Below are 10,679 nucleotides of genomic sequence, written 5' to 3'. Positions count from 1 at the left end.
GTGTGTGTGTGTGTGTGTGTGTGTGTGTGTTTGTGTGTACGTTCGTGCGTGTTTGGGTCCGTGTAAGAGTGAGTGCGTCTGTGCGTGCGCTAGTGTGTACGTCCGTGCCTGTGTATATGTGCGCGCGTGTGTGCGACCGTCCAGTATGCGCGAGCGTGCGTGCGTACGGCCTGCGTGTGCGCGAGCGTTCCTGCGTGCGTGCGTGCGTGCGTGCGTGCGTGCGTGCGTGCGTGCGTGCGTGCGTGCGTGCGCGGTCACCCGTCTACCACCTACCTACCATTAACTCCTTCGTACTGCGTTCGCACAGACGGGTAAGACCCGCAGCGGCAGCTATTCGTGGGACCTGCACTTCTGGCTCGGCAAGGACTCGTCACAGGACGAACAGGGCACGGCGGCGATCAAGTCCGTCGAACTAGACGACGCGCTCGGAGGTCAGGCCACCCAGTGGCGCGAGGTGAATGACGTCATCGATGACGGGAGGTCGACGGAGGTCGACGAGAGGTCAATCTACGCGCAGCTAATGGAAAAAATTTAATGAAATTTTCAATTATCATTCTTGTTCTTCTTCTTGTTCTTCTTCTCATTATTATTATTATTATTATTATTATTATTATTATTATTATTGTTATCATTATGATTGGCAGTCGAAGCCAGCCATGTTTGCTAAATGTAGTGGTGCTGCGGGACGTGTGAGCCCAATGTAGAACTATATCTATTTAGATATTAAATCATGAATCACGCGAGGCCGGACTCATCCCCCGTTTACAGGTTCTTCCTTTTCCTGTTCAAGGTTCAAAATCACGAATCCTCGCAATTCATCTCTTACTTCAAGAAGGGAATCATGTGAGTGAGCAAGCAGCCGCGCGTTTATAGCGACGTGATCTGATGTGATGCAGGCGCATAGCAGCAAGCGCCATCTATTTACGATCAACTTAAACTCAAGCTCAATTTCATTTAAATTAAATGAAAAAAAACTCGATTAACTCTCTATACACGTAGAGCGACGTTTACTGAATAAAATTCCTGACGTCAACGTCATAGACTGGTTCTACAAGTCGTTGAAAAAAATCGGCCGGGAGTTAATTATTGAGGCAGTCTAGATCTAAAATTGATCAGTCTTCGACGTGGTAGTGTCTTTGACGTGACCAGACCACTGATATCTATGTACTAACATTATATTTATAAATATAATTATAAAATATATATACATATATTAGTTAGTACATAGGGGATAAGTGGGCGTAATGTGATGTGTCCCCACATTGCTGCAGCTACCTGGAGGGTGGTGCCGAGTCAGGGTTCACGAAGGTCGACAGGGATGCCTACACCAAGAGGTTGCTCAAGGTCAAAGGTCACCGCAACGTCAGATGTCACGAGGTGCGCTTGATTGTTTGTGTGTATGTGTGTGTGTGGGGGTGCGTGCGTGCTTGCGTGCGTGCGTGCGTGAGTGCGTGTGCTCGTGTGAGTGTGCGTGTGCGTGCGTGCGTGCGTGCGAGTGTGCGTGTGAGTGTGCGTGCGTGCGTGCGTGCGTGCGTGTGCGCGTGCGTGCGTGCGTGCGCGCGCGCGTGCGTGCGTGCGTGAGTGCGTGTGCTCGTGTGCGTGCTCGTGTGCGTGTGCGTGCGTGCGTGCGTGCGTGCGTGCGTGCGCGCGCGCCCAGTGCCGTGCATGTGAGTATATTTCAATCACGCTTCGTAACATCGTCGTCTCTGTCACGTTCAGGTGGAGAGGAAGTGCTCCTCTCTCAACATGGGAGATGTCTTCATCCTCGACTGCCTCGCAAAACATCTTCGTCTGGATTCCTCCGCAGTCCAAGCAAACCGGAGAAGCTCAAGGTAAGTAGGGCAAACGTTCGCGGGAATCAAGCGTACGCAGAGGCAAAGCCGGCCGGAGCTGAGCAAATGATTAGGGGGGGGGGCAGTAACGGATCCAGGATTTCAAGGAGCAGGTGAGTAATAAAATGGGGGGTCTGGGGTCCTCCCAAAAATTTTTTAAAATGTAGATCGCAGGAGATAGTATTGAGGCACTTTGAGTAAATGTACAGCCTCATTCTGACTACAAACAAATTCTCTTTAGTACAACAATTTATTTTTAATTTTGCTCCAAAACTTAGGGGGGGCAGCTGCCACCTTGCCCCCCGCAGGCTACGGCCCTGAAAGCTGTATATAGTGGTCACCTCTAGAGAACAGACACCCGTATATGTATATGAAACGCTCTTGGACAGTTTCCCTCGAGTGACAGTTATACTGCGAAACCACCTTATTAGAACGGCCACCTGTATATAACTGACAATTTTGGCGTTTCGTTGAGTGGCGTAATACAGTGGTACTACCCTCATATTCGTTTATGAATTGTGCTTACACATATCCGCATTTGTAGGTGTGAGGTCGCGTATTGTGGGTACGTGCGTGCGTGTGCTGTGTGTGAACGTGTGTGTGCGCGCGTTTGCTGGTGCGTTGGTGCGTGCGGGTATGCGTGCGTGCGTGCGTGCGCGCGCGTTATATACGTGCATGTGTGCGTGTACGTGCGCGCCTGCGTTCGTGCGTGTATCTGTGTCTGCCCCCATAGCCTTCCCATCACACACACACACACACACACACACACACACACACACACACACACACACAACACACCACACACACACACACACACACACACACACGCACACACACACACCCGCAGCCCTCTCACGTGTATCGATGTGTAGGGCATGGAGATGGCGAGGCGCATCCGGGACGATCTGCAGCAAGGTGAAGCTCACGTCCACGTCGTCGAAGACGACTTCGACACCAACAACAGGTTCTTCGCCGTACGTTACTATACTAGAGATTCGTCTGCTGTTAGCTCAGCAGAAACATAAATCTAGCCAAACGCATTTGTTTATCTCTTAGGGTGGCCTTTAACTTGTGGTTTCCCTGGCAGGTATACGTACTATTAGTTCGTCTGCTGTTGGCTTAGCAAAACCTCGATCTAGCACAACATATTTGCATTTGATTATCTCTTAGGTTGGCTTTTAACTTATGTGTCACTGGCAGCTGTGCGCTGTGCTGATGGACCAGGGGCCCTTTTTGTTAGAAACAAAAATTAGTTTTAACGATAGTCTTAACATTAACATTTCCTCGTAGACCGGACCTCTTTACACTATTTGTGATGAAACCGGTAAATTTACCACGTTTTTGTCAACGTTCTATGAGAAAAACGTAATGTTACATTGCATCATTGCGCGCCGAGATGTCATTGTGTGGTGACGTCATCACAACATGACGTCATCATTCAATGACGTCATCGCACGATGGCATAGCGCTAGATACCGAACTACAGTGAATACGTATTTAATTATATCTCGCAAATACAAATGAAAGGGTGATAGTTCTCGTTAAGGGCATACACGTGGGTTAATTCATATTGCTTCTTATGCCTGTGTTTTCACAACAGGAGCTTGGTGAGAAGGACCTGGATGCGATCCAGTCTGCGGATGCTGGCGGCGACGACCGCCAGTATGAGGTCACCACCGCCGAGATGGTCAAGCTCTACGAGTACGTACGCACTGACCCCTCTTAAATTCTCACCATCTACATGCTAACTCCCCTCAATCACTAAATCCCCTCAATACACAATCGCTCCTATGCACTGACCCCTTATGCACTCACCCCCTACACACACTCCCCCACTGCACACTGACTCTTTCCACACTGGTCCCCCCTCCCCCGTAAACACTGACCCCCACGCACTAACTCCTGTACTCGCTGCCCCCTGCCGCTCCATACACTGTTCTGCCCCTGTATACACTGATACCCCCCCTCCCTCCGTACACACTGACCCCCCCCCAACGCACTAACTCCTGTACTAGCCAACCCCCTTCCCCCATATACACCCCATACACACTCACCCCTGTACTGTACACGTTGACCCCTCTTACACGCTGAACCCCTACACACTAACCCTCATACACACCCACCATAGCACACACTGACTAGAGTCCACTTTATTCCTATTGGTCTGTATTTTGCTGCATTAGTGTGAAGGGAGTGGGAGTCTGTAACGAGCTGGTTGCCATGTTACAGAGTGTCGGAAACGCGCTCCGGCCAGGTGGAGGTGAACATCGTAGAAGACAGGCCACTAGTGAAGGACCTATTGCGATCAAAAGTAGGCGAAACGATCTTGCTCTCCGTCTCGCTCGTCGCTCGTGTCGCTGCTCTGCCGTCTCAATTTGTCTCTCTCTCTCATACTCTCTCTCGTCTCGCTCCTCGTCTCTCCTCTCGTCTTGTTGCGCCTGTTCTCCCCGCTTCTATCTCTCTTTCTCATCTGCTCTCTCTCGTCTGTGTGCTCTTTCTTCTCTCTCTCTCTTCTCTCATCGTCTCTCTTCCTCTCCTCTCTCCGAGTTCGCGCGTCACTTCTCCTCTCTCTCTCTGCCTCTCTTGCCTCGCCGTTCTCCCTCTCTCCCTGCCTTATCTCTCTGTCTCTCTCTCTCTGTCTCCTCTTTTTTTCTCATCTCTCGTCCTCGTCCCTTCTCCTTCTCTGCTCTCTCTTATCTATCTCTCTGTTCCATCTCTCGCGTTCTCTCTCCTTATTTTTCTTCTCACTCCTCTCTATCCCTCTCTAATCTCCCTCTCTCCTCGTCCTAATTATCTCTTGTGTGTGTCTCTTTCTTCTCTTTCACTTTCTCTGTCTCTCTCTCTTCCTCTCTTTCTCCCCATGTCTCTCCATCGCTGTCTCCCTATGCTTTGTCTCCTACTCTCTGTCTCCTGTCTCATTTCCCCTCCCTCACTCTCTCTGTCGCTTTCCTCGTCACATCCACGCGTGTCGACCCTCGTGGCTCTCGCTCTTTCTCGCACGCGTGCCCATCCTGACGTCTCTGTCATAGTCTGTTTGTTGTTATTGTTTTGTACGTGTCTAGTTTATGTTTGCTTGTCTATCTATCAGTCAATCAGCTACTATGAAAGTGCAAGCAGTATTCACCGCATGACGTAATTCGTTCTATGACGTCACGCAGGACAGCTACATACTGGACGTTTGGTTGGCCCCTTCAGGACATGTCAGTTGCGGTGGCTAGCCATGCCGCGTACCTCGAACCGCAAGCACTCCAGTTGCCATGCAGTTTGGCTTCTCGTGAGTATGAAAACGCAAGAGCATCACATGCATTAATCCTCAGTCTAGGTGACCGGTCCATATTTCGGTGTAGAGTGGCCGTCTGTTGATGTGACGACGACTGAACCGTCACAGCTGTGCCTCGTTTGGTTTGAGGAGCTGACCCTCACTTGTGGCTCCTGGTTGAGACATTGCTCACTTGTCCTCGCTGGTTGAGACATTGATCGACTTGTGCCCTCGCTGGTTGAGACATTGACTCACTTGTGCCTCGCTGGTTGAGACATTGACTCACTTGTGCCTCGCTGGTTGAGACATTGACTTACTTGTGCCTCGCTTGGGTTGACAAAAGAAAAAAAAAAAAAATTGACTTAACTTCGTGCTTCGCTGGTTGGAAGACATTGGTCACTTGTGCCCTCGGCCTGGTTGAGACTTGACTCAGCTGTGTGCCTGCGCTTGGTTGCAGACAGCTTGACGTCACTTGGGGCTTCGCGGCTAAGCTTGAGACATTCGACTTGACTGTGTGCCCTCCGCCCTCGGTTCGACCCCCCCCTCCCCGACCCATCTCGACTCAAGCTTGTGTCGGCTGGTTGACCCGAGCACCTTGCCACCCCCTCAACTTGCCCTCGCCCCTCACTCGGTCTCGCCAGCCCCACCCACCCTCTCGAACCCTCACTTGTGGCTCGTGTGGTTGGAGACATTGCATCAGTGGTTGCTCTCTCGATGATCATCTCATTGTGCTCTTCGGTTCGTCCCGCCGACGAAAAATCTCATCGACCGCCGTCGTCCTCTTTGCAGGCTCGATCGCCGACTTCCGCTCGCACGTCCTACTCCCCCGTGCGCCTGCATCCGTCGTGCCAGTCGGAGCGCCGCCACCCCCCCTCCTGTCGCCCTCTCAGACCGCTCACTCTTCTTTCCTCCACTGCGGCCAATTCGGGCCCCACCGGCCCCACCGCGCCCCCTCCGCTACCCGAACATAGACGCGAGACCCCAGCAGACGCCAGCCAAGCCTCGCCACCCGAGAATCGCAGACCCACGCGTTGCGGGCGTCGGGCGCCGCTCGCGCTATAGGGTCATCGCTCTGTGTCGTCGTCCATCCCCCCCCCTGGCCCGTCCCGATCATCGTTCGTCGTCTTCGTAAATTTGTAGTTTGTCATCATAAACTTGTTGGTCGTAGCTCACCAATGATTGGCATTGTCATCATCGTCTACATATTTGGATGAGTCCGGGTGCATCGGGGATTGTCAATCATAATTGTGCAAGTATAAATATGTCAGGTAGAGTTGTAGTAACAATAGAGACAGCAGTAAGCAGCACCAACGAGCAGCAGTATGCGATAACGAGAGATTTATGTATCGCACGGCCTGAACGCGAAGTTAGTTTTTGTGAATTTAGGAATGTTGAGCACAGACCGACCTTGACTCGCGAGCACCGCTGCACGACCAGCAAGGCAGACACGGATCAGTCGCTGTGTCCGGACAACGGATTCCGGTGACGTCAAGGGTATGACGTGTGATCGCGCTAGCCGGCCTGCACTGATGCCCGCGGAACAGCTATATGTCTACTATAGTGGCGATATTATCTTGCAAAAGACTCCAATGGGTGAAAAAGGACTTGAAACGCGTTCAATAAATGGATATGGTTAAGCTTAATACAAATTAATGGAATGAAGTGATTGATGAAGTGAATGAATGCATCAATAAATAATAATCAAACATGGATAAAATGAATTATGAAACGAATTGGTTTAATTCATTGCTACTCGATCCCCCATCATTTCTCTCCAATGTAATTGTAATCGTTGAACTTAAATCGCTCTAAATATGCATCAAGAAATCAATAGAGCTTACACATATAGTATCCCCGTGTGCGTGTGCGTTCTGTCTTGTCAGGTAGATCTGGTCTAAAAGAAGACCTGGAGGCTAGGAGAGTACACCGAGCAGCTGATTACGAGGCATGTTCTTCGTGGCGAGCTGCTAGGTGATGGCTGTAGCAAACGTTACAGAGCGACGAGAGAGGCACTGAGGAGAACTACATCGTTTACTTTCGGTGGCGCAGGTGTAGGGGCCCGAAAGAGAGAGGAAAGGGGGGAGAGAGGGACAGGCGCGCACATGCCTATAGCTAACTGATAGCGGACGGTCACGACATCGTTTCAGCTGTTGACATTTTTAGTTATTAGATTCATGTTCAATAGGTTTACATTAATTCTTACGTTTTAGTCATCATTATTAATTGAATTATGTATTGATTAATAATAAAGTCAGTATTTATCGTGCATTGGTTATTATAAATAGTATTACTTACTGGCTAGTATTGACGTTACTGGACGTGACTTACTCGCTCGTTAATATACAGGGTCTCAGAGCAGTCGGATGAGAGGGGAGCGTGCGGCAGGCCCACGGTGTTTTCATGATACAGAGAGCTCCTGGTGGCTCGCTGTGGCAGGTGCGTTGGGTGGTGGGCGGGCGGATCGTAGCTGAGGAGGGTGGTGGGCGGCGCGACGTAGAGGAGGGTGGTGGGCGGGGCGACGGAGAGGAGGAGGGTGGTGGGCGGGGCGACGGAGAGGAGGAGGGTGGTGGGCGGGGCGACGGAGAGCAGGAGGGTGGGCGCATCAAATGGCGGAGGTAGAGAGAGAGGCCGGGAGGGTGCGGGAAGAGCAGGAGGGTGAGGACGAGGAATAGGGGAGGAAGAAAGGGAGGATGGGAGAGAAGAGTTGAACAAGAGCACAAGGGTGAGGATATGGAGTTTGGGATGAAGCAGGAAGACAGGAACCTAGCGTAGAGCTGTGGGGGGTGGCACTCACCCCACATTATGGTAGGTATGTGCCACTGCGAAGTCAAAAAGGAGGGGCTCGGGAACTAACTCAGACCTGAAAATGGGGCTCTCTGGAACTAATGTTTGTTGAATGTGGGATGCTCTGGAACTGGCTATGTTCGAAAATGTAAACTTGTGATGCTCTGGAACGAGATATTCTTAAAAATGCGATGCACTGGAATGGAAGTTTAGGGTGAAAAAGGGGGGTCTCTCCCGCGGCATATACCTACCCTGCAATATATATGGAGTGCCCCCCGGCTGTAGAGTATAAGAGTGGGGAGGATCGCAACAAAGACAGGGGAGGAAAGAGGGGATGGAAGATGAGAGTGGGGCAAGTGCGGGAGAGTGGGGACGAAAGGTAGGGGAATAGCGGGAAGAATAGCGAGGGAGGGTGAGCGGTAGAGGAAATACAAGTTACCAAATTAATAAATATAAATTAGATAAAATACTTCTTTTAACATTGGAGACTTTTACGTGGTATTTTACCCTTACCTTGTTATAATGTATGATGTACGCTGATGACGTGATCGGAATGGTCACCACGTGACCGTGCGTGACGTAACCCGTCACGATTTCTGTTGTCAGGTTCGACTCGTACAGGGAAAGGAACCTGAGCATTTTCTGCGCATGTTCAAGGGTAAACTGGTTGTGTTTATGGTAAGTAACGTAAAAAACACCAATATCAATGATAATAAAATTCAGAGATTCGTTTGCTCTCCTACTTCTTAGTATCTTTAATATTTCTATTCTCGTATCGTATTTTGAAAAACAAAATTTTATATCGATTACTAATCTGGAAAGCGTACTATCTTCTCAGAAGGTTATCCCGATTATGTTTTTAGCATCGGAAAACGTTTTGACTTTCATTCGTTCTCCATTAGACCGATATATTTCCTTCGCTTCGTGCTGCTACATCACGCGTGTCGTCATAGTGACGTGTTTGTTTACGTCGTTGCTAGGGTGGTCACGCCGACCACCATGAAGAGCATTCGAAGGGTGGCGACGCGACGAGACTCTTCCACATCCGGGGCACCAACGAGTTTAACACAAGAGCAGTCGAGGTACGCGGCCGTACATGTGCACGTGATTGTTACGCATACGATATACATTACATACATTCGAACGCACGCACGTACACTCGTACACACATATACAATATACATGCACATGCCCACTTATGCACGCACACACATGCACAATCACGCACGTGCACACGGTCACACGCACGCACGCAAAAAGGCCTGCAACTTGCCAAGCGTTCGAATCATCATCTAACTTTTCGAAGAATCTAATTGTAAAGCATCACCATATATGTTGTAGGTTGATCCAGTCGCCACGAACCTCAACTCCAGTGATGCATTCATTGCACACGAGGGCAAAGATGTGTACCTGTGGCAAGGAAAGGTGAGAGAGAGAGAAAGAGAGAGAGGGGAAGAGAGAGCACGAAGAGAGAGAGAGGGAGAGAGTGAGAGAGAGAGAGAGAGAGATCTGGTTGAGACATTGACTCACTTGTGCCTCGTTGGTTGAGACATTGCATCAGTGGTGCTCTCATCATCATCTCATTGTGCTCTCGTTCGTGCAGAAATTCATCGAGGTGTTTGAGTATCCGATGTGGATACCCGTCGTGCGAGTCGTGGAGGGAGGCGAACCTCCTGTGTTCAAGCAGTTCTTCAGGGAATGGCCAGAGGAAGGCACGTCGTACGAGAACATAGCGCCCACCAGTCCAATCAGCCACGTTGGCGGCGTCGCGCGTGAGTATAGCATCGTTGTAGTCGTCGTCATCGTCAACATCATTTCGTCGTCTTCGTAAATGTCTTTGTCATCATAATTGTTGTCGTAGTCACCATGATTGGCATTGTCATCATCTTCTACTTCGTGGTCGTCATCGTTGTCATCATAATTGTCAAAGTATAATTGTCAGTAGTAGTAGTAACAATAGCAGCAGCAGTAGCAGCACCAACAGCAGCAGTAGCGATAACGAGAGATTATATGTACCCCCAGCTGACGCAATTGTTTTGTGATTTCAGATGTTGAGCAGACGACCTTTGATGCGAGCACGCTGCACGACCCCAGCAAGCAGACGGACAGTCAGTGGTGTCCGGACAACGGATCCGGTGACATCAAGGTATGACGTGTGATGCTAGTCGCCCGCACTGATGCCACCTATAGTCACTATAGTGCCACATTTGCAAAGACTCAACATGTCGAAAACAGCTTGAAACCCGTTTCAATAAATGGATACATGGTTAGGTTAAATCACAAATAATGAATGAATGAATGAATGAATGAATGAATGAATCAATCAATCAATCAATCAATGGATAAGTGAATAAATGAACGAATTAATTGCTACTACTCATAATTAATGTAATTGGTAATCGTTGAATTAAATTCGCTCTATATCATAACGAAATCCAATGGACCTACCCCATATATATCCCCCGCGTGCGTGTGCGTCTCTCTTCCGTAGATCTGGGTCGTAAAGGAAGACCTGGAGCTAGGAGAATACCCCGAGCACGCTTACGGCATGTTCTTCGGTGGAGACTGCTACGTGATGCTCTACACGTACAACGACGAGAGAGGCAAGGAGAACTACATCGTTTATTTCTGGCAGGTGAGCCAGAAAGAGAGAGAAGGGGGAGAAAGAGGGAGACAGGCGCGCACCATGCATATAGCAACTGATAGCGACGACGTCACATGTTTCAGTGTTGACATTTTTAGCTATTTCATTTATTTCATAGGTTTTACATTATTCTTAGTTTAGTCATTATTATTACTATAAT

The 10,679-nt window shown here is 49.5% G+C and overlaps 2 protein-coding genes and 1 long non-coding RNA gene across 3 annotated transcripts in view; all 3 read left to right on the top strand.

Annotated features, from left to right (window-relative positions):
• Window positions 1-5,079, top strand: part of LOC106812842 (gelsolin, cytoplasmic-like) — a 7,145-nt gene extending 2,066 nt beyond the window's left edge. Inside the window, exons 4-11 of the mRNA XM_014816825.1 lie at window positions 308-454; window positions 791-843; window positions 1,272-1,377; window positions 1,720-1,832; window positions 2,705-2,806; window positions 3,433-3,533; window positions 4,062-4,143; window positions 4,991-5,079. Coding sequence (XP_014672311.1) covers window positions 308-454; window positions 791-843; window positions 1,272-1,377; window positions 1,720-1,832; window positions 2,705-2,806; window positions 3,433-3,533; window positions 4,062-4,096 — 657 coding nt within the window. The 3' untranslated portion in view covers window positions 4,097-4,143; window positions 4,991-5,079. The remainder of the gene's footprint in view (window positions 1-307; window positions 455-790; window positions 844-1,271; window positions 1,378-1,719; window positions 1,833-2,704; window positions 2,807-3,432; window positions 3,534-4,061; window positions 4,144-4,990) is intronic.
• A 3,392-nt stretch (window positions 5,080-8,471) lies between these two features.
• Window positions 8,472-9,301, top strand: LOC106812851. The gene is made up of 3 exons (XR_001394396.1): window positions 8,472-8,553; window positions 8,856-8,957; window positions 9,217-9,301. It is a non-coding gene; the product is annotated as an uncharacterized LOC106812851 (long non-coding RNA).
• A 183-nt stretch (window positions 9,302-9,484) lies between these two features.
• Window positions 9,485-10,655, top strand: LOC106812841 (adseverin-like). Its single transcript, XM_014816824.1, has 4 exons — window positions 9,485-9,647; window positions 9,924-10,021; window positions 10,367-10,552; window positions 10,638-10,655. The coding sequence occupies exons 1-4, from the start codon at window positions 9,506-9,508 to the stop codon at window positions 10,653-10,655; spliced, it is 444 nt and encodes a 147-aa protein (XP_014672310.1). The 5' UTR covers window positions 9,485-9,505.
• The last annotated feature ends 24 nt before the right edge of the window (window positions 10,656-10,679 follow it).

Source organism: Priapulus caudatus, unplaced genomic scaffold (genome assembly GCF_000485595.1).
Source record: "Priapulus caudatus unplaced genomic scaffold, Priapulus_caudatus-5.0.1 Scaffold693, whole genome shotgun sequence".
Classification (NCBI taxonomy): Eukaryota; Metazoa; Priapulida; class Priapulimorpha; order Priapulimorphida; family Priapulidae; genus Priapulus; species Priapulus caudatus.
The sequence above is the reverse complement of the archived record's forward strand: the minus strand, read 5'-3'. Positions and strand labels throughout refer to the sequence as shown.

Bases quoted from the DNA above. Each gene is read 5' to 3' on its own strand.
- LOC106812841 (XM_014816824.1), top strand. From the start codon at position 9,506: ATGTGGATACCCGTCGTGCGAGTCGTGGAGGGAGGCGAACCTCCTGTG. The intron at 9,648-9,923 runs GTGAGTATAGCA...TTGTGATTTCAG, and splicing joins CCACGTTGGCGGCGTCGCGC to ATGTTGAGCAGACGACCTTT. The intron at 10,022-10,366 runs GTATGACGTGTG...TCTCTTCCGTAG, and splicing joins ACGGATCCGGTGACATCAAG to ATCTGGGTCGTAAAGGAAGA.